A 26,929-nucleotide genomic window follows, 5' to 3' on the forward strand; every position below is an offset into this window, starting at 1 on the left:
CACTGACTGAGGGTGCATACCTCTGGGAGTCTGTAACACTGACTGAGGGTGCATACCTCTGGGAGTCTGTAACACTGACTGAGGGTGCATACCTCTGGGAGTCTGTAACACTGACTGAGGGTGCATACCTCTGGGAGTCTGTAACACTGACTGAGGGTGCATACCTCTGGGAGTCTGTAACACTGACTGAGGGTGCATACCTCTGGGTGTCTGTAACACTGTCTGATGGCTGCATACCTCTGGGTGTCTGTAACACTGACTGAGGCTGCATACCTCTGGGTGTCTGTAACACAGACTGAGGGTGCATACCTCTGGGTGTCTGTAACACTGACTGAGGGTGCCTACCTCTGGGAGTCTGTAACACTGACTGAGGGTGCATACCTCTGGGAGTCTGTAACACAGACTGAGGCTGCATACCTCTGGGAGTCTGTAACACTGACTAAGGCTGCATACCTCTGGGAGTCTGTTACACTGACTGAGGGTGCATACCTCTGGGTGTCTGTAACACAGACTGAGGGTGCATACCTCTGGGTGTCTGTAACACTGACTGAGGGTGCATACCTCTGGGAGTCTGTAACACTGACTGAGGGTGCATACCTCTGGGTGTCTGCAACACTGACTGAGGGTGCATACCTCTGGGAGTCTGTAACACTGACTGAGGGTGCATACCTCTGGGTGCCTGTAACACTGACTGAGGCTGCATACCTCTGGGTGTCTGCAACACTGACTGAGGGTGCATACCTCTGGGTGTCTGTAACACTGACTGAGGGTGCATACCTCTGGGTGTCTGTAACACTGACTGAGGGTGCATACCTCTGGGTGTCTGTAACACTGACTGAGGGTGCATACCTCTGGGTGTCTGTAACACTGACTGAGGGTGCATACCTCTGGGTGTCTGTAACACTGACTGAGGCTGCATACCTCTGGGTGTCTGTAACACTGACTGAGGGTGCATACCTCTGGGAGTCTGTAACACTGACTGAGGGTGCATACCTCTGGGAGTCTGTAACACTGACTGAGGGTGCATACCTCTGGGTGTCTGTAACACTGACTGAGGGTGCATACCTCTGGGTGTCTGTAACACTGACTGAGGCTGCATACCTCTGGGTGTCTGTAACACAGAGGCTGCATACCTCTGGGTGTCTGTAACACTGACTGAGGGTGCATACCTCTGGGTGTCTGTAACACAGAGGCTGCATACCTCTGGGTGTCTGTAACACTGACTGAGGGTGCATACCTCTGGGAGTCTGTAACACTGACTGAGGGTGCATACCTCTGGGAGTCTGTAACACTGACTGAGGGTGCATACCTCTGGGTGTCTGTAACACTGACTGAGGGTGCATACCTCTGGGTGTCTGTAACACTGACTGAGGCTGCATACCTCTGGGTGTCTGTAACACAGAGGCTGCATACCTCTGGGAGTCTGTAACACTGACTGAGGCTGCATACCTCTGGGTGTCTGTAACACAGAGGCTGCATACCTCTGGGTGTCTGCAACACTGACTGAGAGTGCATACCTCTGGGTGTCTGTAACACTGACCGAGGCTGCATACCTCTGGGTGTCTGTAACACTGACTGAGGGTGCATACCTCTGGGTGTCTGTAACACAGAGGCTGCATACCTCTGGGAGTCTGTAACACTGACTGAGGCTGCATACCTCTGGGTGTCTGTAACACTGACTGAGGGTGCATACCTCTGGGTGTCTGTAACACAGAGGCTGCATACCTCTGGGTGTCTGTAACGCTGACTGAGGGTGCATACCTCTGGGAGTCTGTAACACTGACTGAGGGTGCATACCTCTGGGTGTCTGTAACACTGTCTGATGGCTGCATACCTCTGGGTGTCTGTAACACTGACTGAGGCTGCATACCTCTGGGTGTCTGTAACACAGACTGAGGGTGCATACCTCTGGGTGTCTGTAACACTGACTGAGGGTGCCTACCTCTGGGAGTCTGTAACACTGACTGAGGGTGCATACCTCTGGGAGTCTGTAACACAGACTGAGGCTGCATACCTCTGGGAGTCTGTAACACTGACTGAGGCTGCATACCTCTGGGAGTCTGTTACACTGACTGAGGGTGCATACCTCTGGGTGTCTGTAACACAGACTGAGGGTGCATACCTCTGGGTGTCTGTAACACTGACTGAGGGTGCATACCTCTGGGAGTCTGTAACACTGACTGAGGGTGCATACCTCTGGGTGTCTGCAACACTGACTGAGGGTGCATACCTCTGGGAGTCTGTAACACTGACTGAGGGTGCATACCTCTGGGTGCCTGTAACACTGACTGAGGCTGCATACCTCTGGGTGTCTGCAACACTGACTGAGGGTGCATACCTCTGGGTGTCTGTAACACTGACTGAGGGTGCATACCTCTGGGTGTCTGTAACACTGACTGAGGGTGCATACCTCTGGGTGTCTGTAACACTGACTGAGGGTGCATACCTCTGGGTGTCTGTAACACTGACTGAGGGTGCATACCTCTGGGTGTCTGTAACACTGACTGAGGCTGCATACCTCTGGGTGTCTGTAACACTGACTGAGGGTGCATACCTCTGGGAGTCTGTAACACTGACTGAGGGTGCATACCTCTGGGAGTCTGTAACACTGACTGAGGGTGCATACCTCTGGGTGTCTGTAACACTGACTGAGGGTGCATACCTCTGGGTGTCTGTAACACTGACTGAGGCTGCATACCTCTGGGTGTCTGTAACACAGAGGCTGCATACCTCTGGGAGTCTGTAACACTGACTGAGGCTGCATACCTCTGGGTGTCTGTAACACTGACTGAGGGTGCATACCTCTGGGTGCCTGTAACACAGAGGCTGCATACCTCTGGGAGTCTGTAACACTGACTGAGGCTGCATACCTCTGGGTGTCTGTAACACTGACTGAGGGTGCATACCTCTGGGTGTCTGTAACACAGAGGCTGCATACCTCTGGGTGTCTGTAACACTGACTGAGGGTGCATACCTCTGGGTGTCTGTAACACAGAGGCTGCATACCTCTGGGTGTCTGTAACACTGACTGAGGGTGCATACCTCTGGGAGTCTGTAACACTGACTGAGGGTGCATACCTCTGGGAGTCTGTAACACTGACTGAGGGTGCATACCTCTGGGAGTCTGTAACACTGACTGAGGGTGCATACCTCTGGGAGTCTGTAACACTGACTGAGGGTGCATACCTCTGGGAGTCTGTAACACTGACTGAGGGTGCATACCTCTGGGAATCTGTAACACTGACTGAGGGTGCATACCTCTGGGTGTCTGTAACACTGTCTGATGGCTGCATACCTCTGGGTGTCTGTAACACTGACTGAGGCTGCATACCTCTGGGTGTCTGTAACACAGACTGAGGGTGCATACCTCTGGGTGTCTGTAACACTGACTGAGGGTGCCTACCTCTGGGAGTCTGTAACACTGACTGAGGGTGCATACCTCTGGGAGTCTGTAACACAGACTGAGGCTGCATACCTCTGGGAGTCTGTAACACTGACTGAGGCTGCATACCTCTGGGAGTCTGTTACACTGACTGAGGGTGCATACCTCTGGGTGTCTGTAACACAGACTGAGGGTGCATACCTCTGGGTGTCTGTAACACTGACTGAGGGTGCATACCTCTGGGAGTCTGTAACACTGACTGAGGGTGCATACCTCTGGGTGTCTGCAACACTGACTGAGGGTGCATACCTCTGGGAGTCTGTAACACTGACTGAGGGTGCATACCTCTGGGTGCCTGTAACACTGACTGAGGCTGCATACCTCTGGGTGTCTGCAACACTGACTGAGGGTGCATACCTCTGGGTGTCTGTAACACTGACTGAGGGTGCATACCTCTGGGTGTCTGTAACACTGACTGAGGGTGCATACCTCTGGGTGTCTGTAACACTGACTGAGGGTGCATACCTCTGGGTGTCTGTAACACTGACTGAGGGTGCATACCTCTGGGTGTCTGTAACACTGACTGAGGCTGCATACCTCTGGGTGTCTGTAACACTGACTGAGGGTGCATACCTCTGGGAGTCTGTAACACTGACTGAGGGTGCATACCTCTGGGAGTCTGTAACACTGACTGAGGGTGCATACCTCTGGGTGTCTGTAACACTGACTGAGGGTGCATACCTCTGGGTGTCTGTAACACAGAGGCTGCATACCTCTGGGTGTCTGTAACACTGACTGAGGGTGCATACCTCTGGGTGTCTGTAACACAGAGGCTGCATACCTCTGGGTGTCTGTAACACTGACTGAGGGTGCATACCTCTGGGAGTCTGTAACACTGACTGAGGGTGCATACCTCTGGGAGTCTGTAACACTGACTGAGGGTGCATACCTCTGGGAGTCTGTAACACTGACTGAGGGTGCATACCTCTGGGTGTCTGTAACACTGACTGAGGGTGCATACCTCTGGGTGTCTGTAACACTGACTGAGGCTGCATACCTCTGGGTGTCTGTAACACAGAGGCTGCATACCTCTGGGAGTCTGTAACACTGACTGAGGCTGCATACCTCTGGGTGTCTGTAACACAGAGGCTGCATACCTCTGGGTGTCTGCAACACTGACTGAGAGTGCATACCTCTGGGTGTCTGTAACACTGACTGAGGCTGCATACCTCTGGGTGTCTGTAACACTGACTGAGGGTGCATACCTCTGGGTGTCTGTAACACAGAGGCTGCATACCTCTGGGAGTCTGTAACACTGACTGAGGCTGCATACCTCTGGGTGTCTGTAACACTGACTGAGGGTGCATACCTCTGGGTGTCTGTAACACAGAGGCTGCATACCTCTGGGTGTCTGTAACGCTGACTGAGGGTGCATACCTCTGGGTGTCTGTAACACAGAGGCTGCATACCTCTGGGCGTCTGTAACACTGACTGAGGGTGCATACCTCTGGGAGTCTGTAACACTGACTGAGGGTGCATACCTCTGGGTGTCCGTAGCACTGACTGAGGGTGCATAACCCCGGGTGTCTGTAACACTGACTGAGGGTGCATACCTCTGGGTGTCTGTAACACAGAGGCTGCATACCTCTGGGTGTCTGTAACACTGACTGAGGGTGCATACCTCTGGGTGTCTGTAACACAGAGGCTGCATACCTCTGGGTGTCTGTAACACTGACTGAGGGTGCATACCTCTGGGAGTCTGTAACACTGACTGAGGGTGCATACCTCTGGGAGTCTGTAACACTGACTGAGGGTGCATACCTCTGGGTGTCTGTAACACTGACTGAGGGTGCATACCTCTGGGTGTCTGTAACACTGACTGAGGCTGCATACCTCTGGGTGTCTGTAACACAGAGGCTGCATACCTCTGGGAGTCTGTAACACTGACTGAGGCTGCATACCTCTGGGTGTCTGTAACACAGAGGCTGCATACCTCTGGGTGTCTGTAACACAGACTGAGGGTGCATACCTCTGGGAGTCTGTAACACTGACTGAGGGTGCATACCTCTGGGAGTCTGTAACACTGACTGAGGCTGCATACCTCTGGGTGTCTGTAACACAGAGGCTGCATACCTCTGGGTGTCTGTAACACTGACTGAGGGTGCATACCTCTGGGTGTCTGTAACACAGAGGCTGCATACCTCTGGGTGTCTGTAACACTGACTGAGGGTGCATACCTCTGGGAGTCTGTAACACTGACTGAGGGTGCATACCTCTGGGAGTCTGTAACACTGACTGAGGGTGCATACCTCTGGGTGTCTGTAACACTGACTGAGGGTGCATACCTCTGGGTGTCTGTAACACTGACTGAGGCTGCATACCTCTGGGTGTCTGTAACACAGAGGCTGCATACCTCTGGGAGTCTGTAACACTGACTGAGGCTGCATACCTCTGGGAGTCTGTAACACTGACTGAGGGTGCATACCTCTGGGTGTCTGTAACACTGACTGAGGCTGCATACCTCTGGGAGTCTGTAACACTGACTGAGGGTGCATACCTCTGGGAGTCTGTAACACTGACTGAGGGTGCATACCTCTGGGAGTCTGTAACACTGACTGAGGGTGCATACCTCTGGGAGTCTGTAACACTGACTGAGGGTGCATACCTCTGGGAGTCTGTAACACTGACTGAGGCTGCATACCTCTGGGTGTCTGTAACACAGAGGCTGCATACCTCTGGGAGTCTGTAACACTGACTGAGGGTGCATACCTCTGGGAGTCTGTAACACTGACTGAGGGTGCATACCTCTGGGAGTCTGTAACACTGACTGAGGGTGCATACCTCTGGGAGTCTGTAACACTGACTGAGGCTGCATACCTCTGGGTGTCTGTAACACAGAGGCTGCATACCTCTGGGAGTCTGTAACACTGACTGAGGGTGCATACCTCTGGGAGTCTGTAACACTGACTGAGGGTGCATACCTCTGGGTGTCTGTAACACAGAGGCTGCATACCTCTGGGAGTCTGTAACACTGACTGAGGGTGCATACCTCTGGGAGTCTGTAACACTGACTGAGGGTGCATACCTCTGGGTGTCTGTAACACTGACTGAGGCTGCATACCTCTGGGAGTCTGTAACACTGACTGAGGGTGCATACCTCTGGGAGTCTGTAACACTGACTGAGGCTGCATACCTCTGGGTGTCTGTAACACAGAGGCTGCATACCTCTGGGAGTCTGTAACACTGACTGAGGGTGCATACCTCTGGGAGTCTGTAACACTGACTGAGGGTGCATACCTCTGGGTGTCTGTAACACTGACTGAGGCTGCATACCTCTGGGAGTCTGTAACACTGACTGAGGGTGCATACCTCTGGGAGTCTGTAACACTTACTGAGGGTGCATACCTCTGGGTGTCTGTAACACAGAGGCTGCATACCTCTTGGAGTCTGTAACACTGACTGAGGGTGCATACCTCTGGGAGTCTGTAACACTGACTGAGGGTGCATACCTCTGGGAGTCTGTAACACTGACTGAGGGTGCATACCTCTGGGTGTCTGTAACACTGACTGAGGGTGCATACCTCTGGGAGTCTGTAACACTGACTGAGGGTGCATACCTCTGGGTGTCTGTAACACTGACTGAGGGTGCATACCTCTGGGAGTCTGTAACACTGACTGAGGGTGCATACCTCTGGGAGTCTGTAACACTGACTGAGGGTGCATACCTCTGGGAGTCTGTAACACTGACTGAGGGTGCATACCTCTGGGAGTCTGTAACACTGACTGAGGGTGCATACCTCTGGGTGTCTGTAACACTGACTGAGGGTGCATACCTCTGGGAGTCTGTAACACTGACTGAGGGTGCATACCTCTGGGTGTCTGTAACACTGACTGAGGGTGCATACCTCTGGGAGTCTGTAACACTGACTGAGGGTGCATACCTCTGGGAGTCTGTAACACTGACTGAGGGTGCATACCTCTGGGTGTCTGTAACACTGACTGAGGGTGCATACCTCTGGGTGTCTGTAACACTGACTGAGGGTGCATACCTCTGGGAGTCTGTAACACTGACTGAGGCTGCATACCTCTGGGAGTCTTTAACACGTTGGGTCTAGTTGAATTTTTTGTTACTGAAGCTTAGCAAGCAGCTACCCCTGGCACAACTCCGGTGTAGTGCTCCAGGGCCCTGCTTCTCACTTTGGAGTACCTGTGCTGTGACCTCCGCGCACACAGACCTGCATGCATCAGAGTGGAGGGTGGCTCTGCGTCATACATGTGTCTTCACATGCACTTCATGTCCTCTGTTCCTCTTGCCAGATATCCACAGACTCGGCGATGACGCAACGCTTGCTTCTCCTGCACCCTCGCCCTGTGGCTGCCACCTGGCCAGCCTGTGGGATGACGTCATGGGTGGCATGTTAATTCATCTCCGCCACCGGTCATCACTCTGGGCCACGAGCCGTTTGTCATCTTTGCTGACCCATGGGACTCCAGCTGTGCCTCGGTGAGGACGCAGAGGGAGCCTGAGTCACTGCCTGAGGCATGCCTGGGTGCGTGTCCTTCTGTTTGGAGGGGTCTAGGCCTGGCGTTACAGGCCGGACTGTACCTACTGCAGCCGGACCCGGGCTGACCTCCACATCGCTTACCCTCATCCGACATGGACCAGTCCGCGGAAGCGATGATGGACGGAAATGCACCCTTGAGTAACCCTTGAGGGGGATATTAAATGGAGCATTCCACCCACTACATTTCTGGGTTTTTCCTTCTGTGGGATCCCTGTAACTATCAGAAACAGCTGCGCGTGAACCCCAGTATCTGCAAGAGCCAACAGGCTACACACATGCCGCTCAGCGGCTGCCGTCTTCTCTCTGTGGCCTGTGCTCAGAGGGGATAAACCTTCCAGACCCGCACTGCGGAAAGATCTTAAGCCCTGTCGACAAGAACCCTCCCTCCCACCGGGAGCGACCACCGGTGAGAACCGTGTATTCTGCGAGGGGAGAACAGACCTGTTTGCCCAATGTACATCGACGCAAACCCAAGGGGAAGATGGGTGGAGTGTTGAACATGCATTTATTTTAAAGGGTTTATATAGCGCTAGCTGGACCCAAGAGTATCGGAGCGCTTTACAGGATTTGATTAAACATAGAGACAGGCCAAACGAAGCACAGTTGATTTAATAAGGTAAGGCAGTTGAATTTTAAGAATGATTTAAGTTCAGAAGTTCAAAATCATGTAGCAAATTGAAGACAGCCGGTCAGGAAGACTGAGAGGAATGATGGGGTACAGATGGAGAAGGCGAGAGGTTTAGAAACATTAGTGGAAGGAAGTGGGGAGGCGAATTATAGGTAGAGGGGGCACGTAATGAAACGCGTGGGAATTCAAGGCCAGTGACAGGAAGTATAATTAAGAACCCCAATATTTGTTGAGAAGGAGCAACTGGAGGTTTTGTTTTGAAGCGGGGGTTAGATGGGGTACAACGTAGATCTTTGGGGAGAGTATCCCAGATCGAAGGGGCGTTGCCAGAGAACGAGCGACACGGAGTTGATTTCTTTTTTAGCAGAGGAGGGACTAAGACCAGAGCGTTGGTGCTCCTCATTGTTCTGGTGCCCCCGGCTTTTTGGAGTTTGTCCGAGAGGTAAGAGGGGGTATTTTGGTGAAGGGGTTTGTGTGTGATGCAGGCAATCTTGTAGGTTGATCGAAAGACATTTGAGGTTTTTGAGATGAGGGGAGATGTGATTGTCTCGCTCACAGTCTGAGATAAGCCTGGCGGCGAGGTTAAGAACGGATTTGATAGGGGCTAGATGGACTTTAGGGGTACCAGCAAGAGTGGCGTTGCCATAATCCATTCTACACTGGGCCAGTGATTGTACGACTGATTTAAAGTCATCTGCTGGAATGAAGGGTTTGATTTTTTTTGAGGTGATGTAGTGGGAAGAGAGCACCTTTTGCCGAGTTTTTTATATGGGGAGTAGGATTGAGGTTCTGATCAACGCTAATGCCGAGGGATTTGACCGAGGAGGAGATGGCGAGAGAGCAGTTGAGCAGTTGAGAGCTTTAATGATCCAGTGTTGAATAGGGAGCGAGCTGATCTTGGAAGAGAATAGGATGATTTTCATTTTTTGGGGATTTAATTTGAGGTGGATTTGATGGAACCACAATTGAATGTTGGTCAGTGCATCGTTAAGATGTAAGATGTCGTTGTGGGATTTGATCTTGTAGTGAAGTTGTGTGTCATCGGCATAGAGGTGATAACTCACTCCACAACCCCAGTTCAGACATGGCCATATGCAAATCAGTCTGCCCCTGTGCCTCATGGGAACAGGCCAAGAGGGAGGACAAGGGAACCCTACTCACTACGGAACTAGGGTAATTAAGTATTTTAAGCAAAACAACAGTTCCAGTGGGAATTTATACTTCATATTGATTTAAAAAAAGGGGAAATTGCGAAATTGCAATAACCAGGGATTAGCGGTGGTGTCAGAAAGATGGAGCCACAAACACTGATTATTTAGTTCAGTAGTTTTATTAAGTAGACAATTGCTCAAATATATACATAGGAGAAAACGACATTTTCACAGTTGTGTAAAGTGCCCCAAGGGAAATATGAACCTAAAAATGTGTGACATTGTGAAGTTATATTCACAAGGTTTCTAAGACATTTGTTTTTAGAAGGGGACCAATTTTCAGTTATTTTCACAGATATATAGCCCCTATACATTCATAGAGTGCAGTTTTCAGTGGTTCGCTTTCTTCTTTACTGTCGACATTGTTTCAACCCTGTTTTGGGTGTAGGGTCTTGCCAGGAGCTATAGTATTACGGACATCTGAACATAGACTTGCAAGGTTATTAGTGGGGTGTGTGCGGCCCGTGTAGTAGGGAAGGAGAAAGTACTCACTAGGAAACTGAAACGACCGGATTTTCGGACCAGATAGAATCAGCTCACCAGAGCACCACTAACCCAGCCGAAACGCAACCACCTCCCTCCTCAGGACCTATTTACAACAGGTATCTATGTTTCCTACCCAAGAATGGGGAATTAGCAATATACATGCTTAGATCTTCTACAACACCACACTCATACCTCATAGTCTCGCGACCACATGGGCCCAGACTAATCTACCCTGGGGCAGTTCTGATTACTTACCATTACACACTGACTGCAACCAGTGCTCGCCCAAGCCACAGTCCTGTGGGTATATACACCAGTGTCCCCCCTGGTGCTCTCTCCTTCCTACAAGCCACAATCCTGTGGGTATATACACCAGTGTCCCCCCTGGTGCTTTCATTAACGCCGCCTTACAACGACGATCACTTTCCGATGAATACCATTAGCTCTTCATGTTGGGGAATCTCTCACTATTCACTAGAGGTACAATACTACAATATTATGGATCACACAAGAATTGCCGAATTACACGGTGTGCAACTTATTCTCTATTTCAAGGGCTCCTCTCTCCCTCATTATTCAGTTACCATTTACCTGATCGGGAGTAGCATCCGTTCATACAATAGCACCTGACTAGAAGAAAGGTTAACTTTACTGTATAAGAATAAAGGATATACACACTGGTTCACTAAGAACTGGGGTGTCTTTATTATTAAAATAACAATAACAATATAACACTATACTATAACATATAGCCTGAAAAGGAAAATGAAAGGTTAGAATGTGCACGCTAATATGAAAGGGTCGACGTCACCTTATTGATATGAAGTCTGGACTCAGCAGTCATCTGGGTTCCCTCCTCGTCTGTGCCTTGGCTCATCTTAGGGCCACACTTCTGCAGTCACGGATACACGTCTGCACCGCTATGCTCTGTCTCCTCCGCTTCCCTCCAAGTCACTGGAACCTTCCCCTCATCAGCTGCTTTCTCTCTGGCTGTTCTGCACTACTCCTCTCTCCTCTCAATCACGGACCATCTTCACTTCTCGGCTTCGATCTTATAACTCAGTTTCTTACCACTCGGGTCTTCGTTCTCCTGACTAACTGCTTCATTCGGAATGCTCTGATCTTAATGTCAGAGCTCGCCAGCTGCTCCAACTAAAATAACTTCAATCTTTCTAAGAGAGTATCAGCTTCTCGGTCTTTCTCGGACTTCAAAATGGCGACTGTCTGCCTGGAAATAATTAATGGCATTGATGCTAACGGCTAGCTGCCACCTACAGACTGACTGACTCACTGCCTCATGCCTTCGCTAATATGGAAGCTTGTCCCTTCATGGAAAGTTACGGCCAGTAACCTGCCGCCCATCAAATTCTTGTACCTCCCCGTACCAAGGACACGTTCTCAGCCGGCCGGCCTGATGTTATGTCTTCTGCATGGAGAAAAATACAGTCTTCCGATAAGGGCCAGCCTGAGCCGGTTCTCTCCAAGCGAACAACACCTCGTAACTAAAACATTACATTTGACCTAGAAGCATCTCAAGCTGCCGGGGCAGAAAGAAAGATGGAGTCTCTCCCGTTTGAGGCCTACAAGGCCCGAGATCAGCATAACTCCAAGAAAAGTATACTAACACTCTTACAAAAGGACGGATTAGCACTAATACTCATGAATCTATCCCTTAACATAGGTTTATAAGCCCTGATCTATGGAAAAGGGTACGGGATTGTATCAACACGCCCTGTGAATAGGCTCTATTTACGGTTCTAATCCTTCATTAGAATGATAGTAGACTAAAGTCACCTCCAATCACCTTCCCTCATGAAAGGGCCCACAAAGTCGGTCAGAACAGAAACCCAGCCAGGTTCCCCAGTGAGGGCGTGAACCTAGCGATCCAATTGTAAATTAGCTCGATGGCTCTTGTCTGTGCTTCGTGGGTTGGTTGTAAAATCAGCTCTTGTCATCTTTCTTTTAACGATTGCGGGTGCTCCCTGGCAAATAACTCTGCATCGGTAGGAAAAAGATTCCTTCTGTAAGATTACTGCTGCAGGACCACTTCCATCTGTCTGCCGTGATGCAATGACCCAAAGTTGGCAGGTATGCCCAGACACGAGTCCCTTGCTCACTTTGCCACTGGATTCAAGCAAGCCTTGCTGAAGACGGCTGAAATGCCAGAAACTGGTCCCAGGATGCTTGTTTCCGGTCCAGGGGAGACATGGCATGGTAGTTGGGGCTGGACTGTTCCCATGATGCACAAGGTCAAGACTGATTTGCATATGGCCAAGTCTGAACTGGGGTGGCAGAGTGGGCTATAGAACGGTGATGCATTAAACCCAGTTCTGTTGACTGGGTGTGAGTCTTTGATTGGTTCAGATGCTCCGTCCATCACCATCTCCTTTTGTACCGCTTTTGGCCGCCATAAGTGTGGGAGGGTATGCTCAGACGTGAGTCCCTTGCTCACTTTGCCACTGGATTCAAGCAAGCAGGGCTGAAGACGGCTGGAATGCCAGAAACCGGTCTTTGGAAGCTTGTTTCCGGTCCAGGGAAGACATGGCTTGGCAGTTCGGGCTGGACTGTTCCCATGAGGCACAGGGTCAGACTGATTTGCATATGTCCATGTCTGAACTGGGGTGGCAGAGTGGGCTAAAGAACGGTGATGGATTAAACCCAAATCGTTTGACTGGGTGTGAGTGTTTGATTGATTCAGATGCTCCGTCCATCACCACCCCCTTTTGTACCGCACATTCTAAGAATGGCAGTTGTCAGACTGATGCCGGTCTCTATCGTTAGGATGACATTGCTTTCTTTCTCCTTAGTCTATATGAACATGGGGTGCAGAGCAGTAGTCCCGGTGTCAAGTCAAGTCAAGTCAAGAGATTTATATAGCGCGCTACATACCCATAGGGTCTCAAGGCGCTGGAGGGAGGGTGGGGAATTACTTGTCGAATATCCAAGTTTTAAGTTGCTTTCTGAATGCTAGGTGGTTCTGAGTAAGGCGAAGTTGAGTGGGAAGTGAGTTCCAGGTTTTAGCTGCCAGGTAGGAGAAGGATCTACCTCCCATGGTGGTTTTGTTGATGCGAGGTACAGTGGCAAGGGCTTGGTTGGAGGATCGCAGCTGGCGGGAGGGGGTGTAGAAGGATAATCGTGTGTTGAGGCATTCGGGCCCAAGTTCGTAAAGTGCTTTGTGTGCGTGGGTTAGGAGGCGGAAAGTAATCCTCTTATTTACGGGGAGCCAGTGGAGGTTTTTCAGGTGACCAGAGATGTGTTCTTTACGCGGGATGTCTAGTATGAGCCTGGCTGAAGCGTTCTGGATGCGTTGGAGTTTTTTCTGGAGTTTTGCGGTGGTCCCGGCGTATAGTGTATTTCCGTAGTCCAGGCGGCTCGTGACCAGTGCGTGGGTGACCGTTTTTCTAGTTTCGGTGGGGATCAAGCGAAATGTTTTTTTGAGCATGCGAAGAATGTTGAAGCAAGATGATGAAACGGCGTTGACTTGTCTGGTCATCGAGAGTGAGGAGTCCAGGATGACGCCCAGGTTCCGTGCATGGTCCGTCTGGATGGGGGCTTTTCCAAGGGCTTCAGGCCACCAAGAGTCATCCCAGGTGGAGGGGGAGGTGCCTAAGATGAGGACTTCTGTTTTGTCTGAGTTCAGTTTCAGGCGGCTGTGCTTCATCCACTCGGCTACTTCTTTCATTCCTTCGTGTAAGTTGGTTTTGGCGGTGTTAGGGTCTTTGGTGAGTGATAGGATCAGTTGAGTGTCATCCGCGTAAGAGATGATGTTGAGATTGTGTTGGCGAGCGATGGCCGCAAGGGGGCTCATGTATACGTTGAAGAGGGTGGGGCTGAGTAACGATCCTTGTGGCACGCCGCAGATGACTTCAGAGGCCTTTGACTTGAACGGTGGGAGGCGGACTCTCTGTGTTCTTCCGGTGAGGAACGAGGTAATCCATTCCAGTGCTTTTCCTTGGATTCCTGCGTCTCTGAGGCGCTGTAGAAGGGTGCTGTGACAGACTGTGTCGAAGGCAGCGGAGAGGTCGAGGAGGATGAGGGCGACTGTGTCTCCATTGTCCAGTAGAGTTCGAATGTCGTCTGTTGCTGCGATGAGGGCGGTTTCAGTGCTGTGTTTGGCTGGGAAGCCGGACTGTGAGGAGTCGAGGGATTTGTTGGTTTCGAGGAAGGCGGCGAGCTGGTTGTTGACAGCTTTCTCAATGACTTTGGCCGTGAATGGAAGGAGCGAGATGGGGCGGTAGTTTTTGAGTTCGGTGGGGTCAGCTGTGGGTTTTTTCAGGAGGGCGCTGAGTTCTGCGTGTTTCCAGCTTTCCGGGAAGGTGGCGGAGTTGAGGGAGCAGTTGATGACATCTCGGAGGTGTGGTGCTATGATGGAGTCTGCTTTGTTGAAGATGTGGTGAGGGCATGGGTCAGTTGGGGATCCTGAGTGGATGGAGTTCATCAGGCGGATGGTGTCCTCAGTGGAGATTGGGTTCCAGTCGTTAAGGATGTTCAAGGGGGGTGAAGGTCCTGCAGAAGATTGGGTGGGTTGGTCTTCGGGTCGGTTGTCGAAGCTGTTGTGGATGTCTGCGATTTTGTTTTGGAAGAAGGAAGCTAGGGAGTCGCAGAGGGCTTGGGAGGGGGTGATGTCGTTGGAGTTGGCAATGGGGTTGGTGAATTCTTTGACGATGTTGAATAATTTCTTGCTGTTGTGGGCGTTGTTATCTAGACGGTCTTTGAATGCGGCTTTCTTGGCAGACCGGATTAGTTGGTGGTGTATGCAGGTAGCGTTTTTGAAGGCGTCCCTGGTGCTGGTGTTAGGATCTTTTTTCCAGGTCTTTTCGAGGGAGCGACAGAGTTTCTTCGATTTCTTAAGATCATCGTTGAACCAGGATGCGTTTTTGCTGCCTAGCTTGATTTGGCGTTTTTTCAACGGTGCTAGGATGTCGGCACTGTTGGATAGCCATTGGGTGAGGTTGATGGCTGCTTGGTCGGGGTTTGAGGAGTGGGCGGGGGGGTTTAGTAGAAGCGATGAGGAGATCTGGTCGCTGGTGATTTTGTTCCAGTTTCTTCGCAGGGTGGGTTGAGGATGGTTGTGGATTGTGGTCTTATTGTAGGTAAAGTGAACGCAGCTGTGGTCCGTCCAGTGAAGAGTTGTGGTGTGACTGAATGAGATATGTTTGCTGGAGGTGAAGATAGGGTTGAGCGTGTGACCTGCGATGTGGGTGGGCGTAGAGACAAGTTGTTTGAGTCCCAGGTTGGCGAGATTTTCCAGAAGGGTGGTGGTGCTGCTGTCGTTGCTCTTTTCCAGGTGAAAATCGAGGTCTCCCAATAGAATGTAGTCCTCGGAGGGGAGGGCGTGTGGGGTGATAAAGTCAGTGATGTCGTCACTGAATTGTGCACGGGGTCCTGGAGGCCGGTAGAGGAGGGTGCCTCTGAGTGTCGTCTTGGGGTCGGTGTGGATCTGGAAGTGAAGGTGTTCGGCGCTAGCGAGGTTGACGTCTGAGCTGGTTGAGATGCGGGTGGAGTTCTTATGGACGATAGCGATGCCTCCTCCTGTATGCTTGATGCGGTCCTTTCGGATGATCTTGTATCCTTCCGGAATGGCAATGGTGATGTCTGGGGCTGAAGAAGCATTCATCCATGTTTCTGTTAGGAAGGCGACGTCCGGTGAAATGGTGTCTAGTAGATTCCAGAGGTCGATGGCGTGTCTGTGGACCGAGCGGGTGTTGAGCAGGATGCATTTAAGGTGGTTGGTGTCAGATATCTGATTGGTGTTAGTGGATGAGGAGTTGTTCTTGGTGCCGTCGAACTTGCAGGAGTTGCAAGAGAAGGGTCCAGGGAGCAGCGTAGGGGACAAGGTGTAGGGTAGGTTGTGGGGTGTAGAGTAGAGTTTGGTAGCAGGGTGCAATGTCGGGGGTAGGTCTGTACTGGGGTGGCGGAGTGAGCTAAAGAACAGTGATGGATTAAACCCAGATCAGTTGACTGGGGGTGAGTGCTTGTATTGTTCAACACTCCGTCCATCATCCCCTTTGGTTTTGCAATGTACATGAAAAGCACCAAGGAGGAACCTCCTCAGAGAGACACTTTGAACTCAGTCTAGCTGTTAAGTACTTGGCTTGGCGAAGAGTGTGCTCTGAAGAAAAAAGGAGCTGTGGCAGCAGCTGATAGGACAAAATACACTCTAAATGATGAACATAAAAATAATACCTGAGGTAAGAATGTTGTAACCGAAAAAAAGAAAATGGAATTCTTCAAAAAGAAATGGAAGAAACTCAAGGAGGTGATGCTGAATGCAAAAAGCTTCTGGAAGAAAGTGGCTTGGGGGTCCTCAGAAAAGATCCACTAGTATTGAGTTCAAAATCTCATAAGCCTCATGGGTTCAGTATTTTAAGGATGTCTTCAAAACAAAAACAACAAACTAGTGAGTAGAGGGTCCCAGTGAATATTTAAAGACCACACAGTCATAGTCCCCTTAACACAAGTACAAACACACAACAAGATAACTGTGGGTCAACAAAGTAGTGTCTAGCATAGAGTGTGTCTGAGTGGCTGCGTGAGTGTTAAGCAAGTTGTTAAAGCAGCACGCAACAGAGTATCGCATTGGATGGGAAGATATCCATCAGTTGATCATACTATTCCACCTTGTCATCATTTGAAACCTTTCCCATAGCAGGGAGGCTGAGTTGTTGCCACTTCAACATGGAAAGGGAGATGCGTGGTGAAGTGGATTTTTTGATAACTGAGGAGCAGTGCAAGAAAGAGTGAGTGAAAAAAAGAGAAAGAGGTGCTCTATATTAAAATTGGATAGTAAACGCTAAAGAGCTTTATTCTGGTGCTGTTTACGTCCAAGGTTAAAAAATAGTAGTAGATTAGTGCAAAACAACCAGTGAGTAACCCTAATAGTCACTGGTCTGTGGTGGTCGACATGTTTCTGCGGTTATTTGATCAACAAAGTATCATCCGCTTCATCAGGACCTATGGTGTTTGCTACTGCTCAGTGTGCGATAAAAAGGTATGTGATACAGTTGTCACCTGCTCAAACCTGGTGATCCTCCTATAGGGTAAGAGGAGCGTGCCTCTCCTCACCTGGCCACAGCTCAGGAAGATAGTGCACCGCTCTGCCCGTCGGTACACTCGGCAGCCGTCTGTGCTGCTCGGGGAGTGTACCGACGGGCTCGGGGAGTGTACCGACGGGCAGAGCGGTGCACTATCTTCCTGAGCTGTGTTGATCAAATAACCGCAGAGCACCTCTTTCTCAACAACTCAGCCTCCTTGCTATGGGAAAGGTTTCAAATGATGACAGGGTGGAATAGTATGATCAACTGATGGATATCTTCCCATCCAGTGCGATACTCTGTTGCGTGCTGCTTTAACAACTTGCTTAACACTCACGCAGCCACTCAGACACACTCTATGCTAGACACTACTTTGTTGACCCACAGTTATCTTGTTGTTTGTTTGTCTTCAAAACAAACCTGTGTCTAAACCTTTGAGCAAAAGGAACACTGGTACGATTACTGACGCTTGTACATTCCCAAAATAAAGGCCGAGGAGGAGATCAAAATGATCGCAGAAACTTCAATGTGGCAAGATTCGACTTGTTGGAGTCGAATCATGGAAGCCAGGGACCGGACAAGACCTCCCAGCCAGAATGCCTTTCCAATGGAAAATCAATTGAAAGCATCTCACACGTGCTCCCTGAATGTGCACGCGCTCGTCCTCCTCGAATATGCACGCGCTCGTCCTCCTCGAATGTGCACACGCTCGTCCTCCTCGAATGTGCACGCGCTCGTCCTCCTCGAATGTGCACGCGCTCGTCCTCCTTGAATGTGCACGTGCTCGAGGGCGATCGTCCTCCTCGAATGTGCATGCGCTCGTCCTCCTTGAATGTGCACGCGGTTGTCCTCCTTGAATGTGCACGCGCTTGTCCTCCTCGAATGTGCACGCGCTCGTCCTCCTTGAATGTGCACGCGGTCGTCCTCCTTGAATGTGCACACGCTCGTCCTCCTCGAATGTGCACGCGCTCGTCCTCCTTGAATGTGCACGCGCTCGAGGGTCCTCCTCGAATGTGCACGCACTGGTCCTCCTCGAATGTGCACGTGCTCGTCCTCCTTAAATGTGCACGCACTTGTCCTCCTCGAATGTGCACGCGCTCGTCCTCCCTGAATGTGCACGCGCTCGTCCTCCTTGAATGTGCACGCGCTCGTCTTACTCGAATGTGCACGCGCTCGTCCTCCTCGAATGTGCACGCGCTCGTCCTCCTCGAATGTGCACGCGCTCGTCCTCCTCGAATGTGACCTCGCGCGCCCTCAAATGTGAATGGTATTCTAAAAGCAGAAAGTTCCTTCTTGAGACAATATTGAGACTAACACAGCCTGAAGACCACCACACTATTCGATCACTTCTCAGGGGACACGTCCTCTACCCAGAATGACTCCGAGTTCAAACCTTCTTTGGGAAACTGAATCCAAGCAATGCAAAAACGGAGACGAACAGCACCTTTTAAAGGAGTTCTCCGGAAGGTAAAGACAAAATAAATGCACAAATCAAAATGATCGACGGCCACAGAAAAAGACCTTAGGAAGTCCCCCTTTCGAATGCATTCACCAAGGCAGAGTACACATTTGGCCACAGTCTGTGATCCGCTCTTCCTCCACCAGTTCCTTACCCACCTTCACCCAGCTCTCTCAACTGAACGCTCACTGTAAGGCTGGGGACTTGGGCTTAATCCGCCAGGCTCAGAACCACAATGAAAAGTCAGGTAAGTGGCCTTAATATGAAAAAGCAGAGCAATGCTTGGCCACAGATGGAAAGATCTGAACCATGAGAAACATTCCTGTATGTCCAGGCGGAGGGTCCCTCTGCCCAGTGTGGTCCATGTGCTGCTCCTTCACCTTCTCCACATCCGGGGCTGCCGAGCACGTGGCTCCATCCAGTCCCCTTCATTCTTTCTTGCCCAGTGACACTCGAACCTTTCAGCTGGCAACGGTCTAAATGACCAAATGTCGACGTATAACGTAATTTGGGTCACTGATTTGAGCCCTGAAAGATCCAATATATTCTTTCTAGATTTTCCCCCTAAACTCATTCTGTCTGAGTCCGACAACGCTCACTGAAGCGGACCCTGATGCTTCCGACCCACAGGCGCATGCTGCGTGGGCTGTCTGTCATAGCAGAAGCAGGTCGGGCTTATTGCACGGTAGTAGTAGTTCCATCTTTACATCATTTGCAGTGGGTTTATTTTTCCAAACGTTGATCTAATTTATAAAGACTTGACAAACCACATTATTTGTTAAAAGTGAATCTTGTCTATGATGCCTCCAAGTCTGCTGAAGTCATGTTTCTTTCGCAGCTCTATTTCATCCTTTTCCCTAATGCTTCCCCTGCATTCCTTTCTGAAGGTTTACATGAAGTTGAGGCCTCATGTCAGAGAATTCCTGGAAACACTTTCCAAGATCTATGAGGTAAGTGTGTGGGCAAGTATGGAAGAGAAGCTCTATCATTCCTTACAGGTTTGAGAAGCTTTAGACATACAATCGAAGGTGCGGTATGGCATGGGCAACTAGACAAACATTCAGTGGCCTGGGTCAGGTTTGGCATGGGCAACTAGACAAACATTCAGTGGCCTGGGTCAGGTTTGGCCTGGGCAACTAGACAAACATTCAGTGGCCTGGGTCAGGTTTGGCGTGGGCAACTAGACAAACATTCAGTGGCCTGGGTCAGGTTTGGCGTGGGCAACTAGACAAACATTCAGTGGCCTGGGTCAGGTTTGGCATGGGCAACTAGACAAACATTCAGTGGCCTGGGTCAGGTTTGGCGTGGGCAACTAGACAAACATTCAGTGGCCTGGGTCAGGTTTGGCATGGGCAACTAGACAAACATTCAGTGGCCTGGGTCAGGTTTGGCGTGGGTAACTAGACATACTTTTAGTAGCCGGAGTAAGGTATGGCATAGGCGATCAGATAGATGTTCAGCAGCCCGGGTCAAATATGGCGTGGGCAACTCTGATGCGCATCCTATGGGAGCGCCAGATATGTATGGACCATTTCAGAGGACAGTCAATGGCGTGTGTGGACGCAGCATTGCACGGGCACACGAGATGTACCTTCATTGATGTGGGCGAGGAGAGTCTGGCGTTTGTCGCCTCACCCAGTTTTGTGGGAAGGGATGGTCTTCATAATATTAATGAAGATGCTGCAAGCCCTCTGCATTCTAGAAAATTCCGCTCATTTTATTTTCTTAGTTTGTTTAAGTGATCTACTTCCTCCCTCCTTCCCCATGGGTTGGCCTACTCATTCCACCCTCCTTGCCTCATGTGGGCTCCCTCATTTTCACCTGCAGGCTCGCTCCTGCCTCCGTCCTCTGATGGCCAAGCTGACTCGTTCCTCACCCCTCCTCTCCTTAGGTGGGCTCACTCATTCCTTCCCTTCCTCTTGGTCAGGCTGACCCACCACTCATTCTTAGTAACGTATTCCTACCTCCTCTCCACAAGATGGTTCATTGGTCCTTTTCTCCTCCCCACAGCCTTTACCCCCCTGTCCACCTCCCCCCATTTCTCCCTTCTCCTAGGTAGGGTATGGGCATCGAAGGGTAAGCCGTGTAAACACCTCCACCCCTTCTTACTCCTGGAGGTCACTTTACGGCGCTGTACACCACTCCCTGGCGATCCAGCAAATGTCTGTCCAACCAGGACCGATTTTACCATGAGTTTTAATACAACTGTAGTAAAGGCTGGGCTCTGCATCGACCACCCCACTCCCCGGCCACTGGTCACCCCGCTCCCCAGCCACTGGTCACCCCGCTCCCCGGCCACTGGTCACCCCGCTCCCCGGCCACTGGTCACCCCGCTCCCCCCGCCACTGGTCACCCCGCTCCCCCTGCCACTGGTCACCCCGCTCCCCCTGCCACTGGTCACCCCGCTCCCCCGGCCACTGGTCACCCTGCTCCCCCAGCCACTGGTCACCCTGCTCCCCCGGCCACTTGTCACCCTGCTCCCCCGGCCACTGGTCACCCTGCTCCCCCGGCCACTGGTCACCCTGCTCCCCCGGCCACTGGTAACCCTGCTCCCCCGGCCACTGGTAACCCTGCTCCCCCGGCCACTGGTAATCCTGCTCCCCCGGCCACTGGTAACCCTGCTCCCCCGGCCACTGGTCACCTTGCTCCCCCGGCCACTGGTCACCTTGCTCCCCCGGCCACTGGTCACCCTGCTCCCCCGGCCACTGGTCACCCTGCTCCCCCGGCCACTGGTCACCCTGCTCCCCCGGCCACTGGTCACCCTGCTCCCCCGGCCACTGGTCACCCCGCTCCCCCGGCCACTGGTCACCCCGCTCCCCCGCCACTGGTCACCCACCCCGCTCCCCCGCCACTGGTCACCCCGCTCCCCCGCCACTGGTCACCCCGCTCCCCCACCACTGGTCACCCCGCTCCCCCGCCACTGGTCACCCCACTCCCCGGCCACTGGTCACCCCACTCCCCAACCACCGGTCCCATCCAGCCGCTACAGCTGCCTGCAATGACTTGACGAACAAGTTACTTACCTTCGGTAACGATATATCTGTAAGAAACAGTTTGTTATAGATTCCTTACCTTAGAATTACCCCCAGGTGTCAGACTGGATCCGGAAAGTTTTTTCATCAGCAGTACCTTTGAACGTCGGAAAGTGGCGTCGGTCAGCTCTGCGTCCGTCGTTGGCATTGTGGTCGCTGGGATGACATCGCATACACTACTTAGATGCCACCCTTGCGTGCTGACGTCCGTTCTGTACACGACTTTCTGCGCCAGAAACGCAGAGCCATGCAAGACACTGACCACTGGTGGACAGAACTAGGGCCCTGAAAGGATGTCCTTAACCTTAGAAATAAGTTTGCAGAACGGGAAGGATGGGTGAGTTGGTAAAGCATCTATAACTAATGGTTCTTACAGATATATCATTACCGAAGGTAAGTAACTGGTTCATCTGAAAGAAACACATTACTTATATATTCCTTACCTTAGAATAAATATCCCAGCAATACCAACCCCGGTGGTGGGTCTGCGAACCAAGAAAACACCAAGAAGTACAGGAGAACAGAACGGACTAAGAAGCCGTCTCTCCGGACTTGGCTGTCCAGACAGTAGTGCTTGGTAAACATGTGCAGCAATGCTCACATAGCTGCCTGACCAATGTCATTCAGAGGCACTCCTCTTCCCAAGGCGGTAGTGGCTGCCGTCCCTCTGGTGGAATGGGCGTGTAACCCCATTGGAGGCTCCTTTTTCGCCAGAGAATAGCAGGCTTTAATACACAAAATGACCCATCTAGAGTTGGTCCGCTTGTGTACGGCCCAACCTTTTTTGGCGCCCACCTAGCCAACAAAGAGTTGGTCATCCACCCGAAACTGTTTTGTGCGATCCAGATATAAAGAAAGCGCACAGTTTGGGTCCAGAGGGTGGAGCCGCTTCTCCGCTTTCATAGGATGCAGAGACGGAAGGAAGGTGGGCAAAGTGATGGGCCGCCCCATGTGAAAGGCGGTGGCAGCCTTAGGAAAGAAGGATGGAAGAGTACTGAGAACCACTTTGTCCGGATGGACAGGCAAGAAAGGAGACTTGGAAGAAAGAGCCTGGAGCTCACTCGCCCTTCTGGCAGATGTGATGGCCACCAGGAATGCAGTCTTAAGTGTTAGAAGCCCCAAAGGAAAGTTGTGAAGCGGCTCAAAGGGAGCGCACATTAAATAGGTTAAGACTAGATTCAATTCCCACTGAGGGGTAAATAAGGGACTATAGGAGGAAAGAGATGAGTTATGTCTTTCAAGAAACAATGAACCACGGGGACTTGAAAAGGGAAGGCTAATCTGGAAGCCGAAGGAAGGCATATAGTCTGGAGGTGGGAGACGACTGCCGGGGGCGAGCCGCCTTCAACAGCTGATCGTCGAGATGGGTAACATTGGAACCCCTGATCTGCGGAGATGAGCTACGACCACCGCCATCACTTTTGTGAACACCCGAGGGGCACTGGCAAGGCCAAAGGGGAGCACGGTGAACTGAAAATCCTTATGGCCTTCTGTGAACCACAGGTAACGCCGGTGGGCCGACAGGACGGGGATGTGAAAGTAAGCGTCCTGCAAGTCCAACGCTACAATCCACTCTCCAGGTTCGAGGGCAGACCAGACCTGAGTGAGCGTCAACATCTTGGACTTCTCCTTCCGGAGGAAGAGGTTGACGTTCCTGAGATCCGAGATAGGATGCAGGCCCTTGTCCGTCTTGGGTACCAGAAAGTAGTGGGAATAACAACCACAACCTACTTCTGGGGCAGGAAAGCGCTCTAGGGCTCCCTTGGCCAAGAGAGCCAAAAGTTCCTGTTGGAAAAGTGCCAGGTGATCCTCCGACATGCAGTGGTATTGAGGTGGCATTGCTGGAGGGGTAGCCTTGAAAGGGAGGGCATAGTACCGTCGGACTATTTGCAAAACCCACCTGTCCGACGTGATGGTTCGCTAGTGGGGAGGTGATGGCGTATCCTGCCACCCACTGGCATTTGATGGGCCTGAAATGTCGGACTAGGAGGGTTTGGAGGCTGCTGCAGAGGGGTGGTTGGTGGACCTAGACGGTGGTTCCCATGTCCCCGTGAAGGTTGGGAAACTTGATGCGGCCTGTTGCTCTGGGCGGGACGTAGTGGGGCACCCATTCTGCAGCCACGAAATGGTAGAAAAGCAGACTCCGCTGGGCGTCTGGAGAGGCCCAAGGACTTGGCCGTAGCCCGTGAGTCCTTGAAATGCTCTAGAGCGTTGTCCCCTTTGTTGTCAAAAAGGTGACGGCCACCAAAAGGCATGTCCATGAGGGTGTTCTGGACATCCCCCTAAAAGTCACTCGACCTCATCCAGGCATAGCGACGAAGTGCTACAGACAGAGAAATTGTCCTGCCTAGAGAGTCGGCGGTATCCAGCCCACAGCAGATGGTAAACTTCGCTGCATCCCTCCCGACGGCGATAGCCTGGGAGAGCATTGTCCGGGCCTCCTCCGGACACTGAGGCAGCACCTGTGCCACCGTATCCCACACAGAGTGGGAATAACGGCCAAATAGACTTGCAGTATTTACCGACCACAGTCCCAAGCTGGCGGAAAAGAAAATCTTCTTCCCAAGATGATCCAGCTTCTTGGATTCCCTTTCAGGCTGAGCAGTAGGGAATGTGCTCTTGGAAGTGGAGGCTGGGTCCACCAAGCTCTCCGGGGTGGGGTGTTGGGAGAGGAAAGTAGGGTCGCCCGGAGTCGGGCGGTGGCATTGGGAAATCATCCTATCCACAGGAGCCCCCGTGTTGGGCCTGGATCATGTGCCCAAAAAGACATCGGTAAGGGCCTCATTAAAGGCAGGGGCTCCGAAGAGCTCGCTGCCGGCTGAAGCACCTGTCAGGAGGTTAATCCTGACCGCCACTGTAGGAAGTTCAAGGTTGAGAGCCTCGGCCGCACTACGCAACTCCACTGCGTATGCTGCTCCTTCCTCCGTAGCCACGGTAGGAGGAGACAACAGGCCACGGTTAGGGGGGTGTCTAGACCACTGGCATCCGCCAGTTCCTCTCTCCAGTCCTGTTCAGATTCTAGCTGATCAGTAAGCGGGTCAGATGACCCCTACTAGTCCTCCTCCTCGTCCTCCTGTTGCCAATCTGGCTGAAAAGGGACCCCAGGAGTGAACAGGGACAAAAAGAAAAAAAAAACCTCTCTGCGCCAGGTCCGGCGTCGGGCGCCACAGGTCCGGCTCTGGGTCCACATCAGGATGGAGGCCGGGGACATGACCGGCGTCAGTAGTGGTTGCGGTGCCAGAGGAAGCGGCGCCGGTGGAGGTGTTGTAAGGTCAACCGGCACCGTTCCGGATCCAGGCCTCGATCCACTGGGGGCCTGCGGAGCCGGAGCTGACAGTGGAGAAGGCCTAGGCCCCCCAACCGAGTCCAGGGGGCCGGTAGGCACACCAGTGGGTTCGGGCTGCCCAAAGATTGCGTGCATCGCCTCGTAAAATTTACGAAGCTGGGCAGGAATTGATCTAGGTCCCGTGAAGGGAGTCAAGCCCGGAGTCGACTCTCCAGGCTCCGCACGCGGAGTCATGGGAGGGGCACCGCCCGCATCCCTCGTCGCGTCAGCCGACCGACGGGGAGAAGTCAAAGAGCGATGATGCTTCTTCGACTTCTTTTTATGCTTCGACTTACCCGACCCCGAGGGTGAAGACTTCGATGACTCGGACGAATGGTGATGGCTCTGCGACCGGGAGCTGGGACGGCGCGGAGCAGACGGCCGGCGCTCAAGCACCTTCCGGGACCGCTCCCGCAAAGACTTCGGAGCTATGGACCGATAGTCCGAGCACAACTTGGTCGTGGTCGCGCTCCACGCAAAAGATGCACACTTGGTGCGGATCTGTAACCGACATCAGTCGGGTACAGGAACCGCATGCCTTGAATTCGGGCATCCCTCAAGCACCAGGAGTCGTAGACTCAAAGACGTCGACAAGTCGCTCAAAAAGTGACTGGAGGTACCGCTCTCTCAGGAGCTGCGCTAGCTGGCGCGTGAAAAGAAAGCACTGATGTCAGAACGCGAAGGCGGCGTTTAAGTAGCTACTGCGACGTCATTCCGGAGACTACAATGCCAACGACGGTTGTGGAGCCAACTGACGTCACCTTCTAACGTGCAGAGGTACTGCTGATCAAAAAACTTTCCCTATCCAGTCTGACGCCTGGGGGTAATTCTAAGGTAAGGAATCTATAAATAACTTGTTTCTTTCAGATACACGCATGACAAATTTCTCTGGAGAAATACAAATATAGTATTTAGTTAATTTTACAAGATGCAATCACATTGGTTAGAGCAGTATCCTTACATGAATGAAATCCCGGTCACCACGTGCCTGGGTCTATCGGAGGGTTGCAGGTCTAACATGGTCCTGGTGGGTTGGCGGTTCCAGGTGTTTTGAGAGGCAAGTTAGTAGTTACAGGTCCGTGTACCCTGACTGTCATGGTCCACAAAGCTGCAGTTTCATGTTGGGGGATTTTCTAGGAGGATTTGTGTGTGTGTGTGTGTGTGTGTGTGTGGTGGGGGCCCCTCAAGTTTTCATAGAATATTAGCCTTCTCCAATTTCCACACATTTGTATTGCGGGGTGGGGGGCTTTCCCGCTCCTTGGCCGGTAGTTGGTTGATGAACCCAGCTTCCCTTGGTCTCCACAGCAGGAGAGGGCTCCCCTACGTACAAAATGTGCACAGGCTTTGCCTCAACCAATCCCTGGCCAGCGCACCAGGTGAGCTGTAGGGATAAACAGCAGATCTACTGGGTCTCCATGCTTTACTTCTCCCTACTCCCATTGCAGATGTTTGTCTTTACCACAGCAAAGAAGGAGTATGCTGAAAAGGTTCTGGATGTCCTGGACCCCCAGAGGAAGCTGATACGGTGAGGAATGCAGCCTCTTTAGGACACTGGAGTGGGATTTTATAGAAGGATGTAGAACTTGGCATGGTGGGGGGGGAGGTTGAAGGCTCTGTTAAGTATGGGGCACAGAGGGGTGTTGTAGCCGCTTTGCTTCTCAAATGAAAGGAGCAGGTTCCTTGGATTTCTAAAAAAAAAAGGCATTATGTGCTCCATTTTTAATCTATGCTGGACACTTGGTGAGCAGATGGTCTTTTATGTTAAAATGACGTGACCATGGCATAAATGTGCCCACTGGGTGGGTGG

The 26,929-nt window shown here is 51.8% G+C and overlaps 1 protein-coding gene across 5 annotated transcripts in view; it reads left to right on the forward strand.

The window, feature by feature from the left end:
• The window catches only part of LOC147666042 (CTD small phosphatase-like protein 3), a 199,159-nt gene that overhangs the window by 148,408 nt on the left and 23,822 nt on the right, over positions 1 to 26,929 (forward strand). For all 5 annotated transcript variants that reach the window (XM_086949300.1, XM_086949301.1, XM_086949304.1 and 2 more), the window contains exons 8-9: positions 19,653 to 19,715; positions 26,568 to 26,647. In XM_086949300.1, coding sequence (XP_086805426.1) covers positions 19,653 to 19,715; positions 26,568 to 26,647 — 143 coding nt within the window. The remainder of the gene's footprint in view (positions 1 to 19,652; positions 19,716 to 26,567; positions 26,648 to 26,929) is intronic.

Source organism: Lissotriton vulgaris, unplaced genomic scaffold (genome assembly GCF_964263255.1).
Source record: "Lissotriton vulgaris unplaced genomic scaffold, aLisVul1.2 SCAFFOLD_1937, whole genome shotgun sequence".
NCBI lineage: Eukaryota > Metazoa > Chordata > Amphibia > Caudata > Salamandridae > Lissotriton > Lissotriton vulgaris.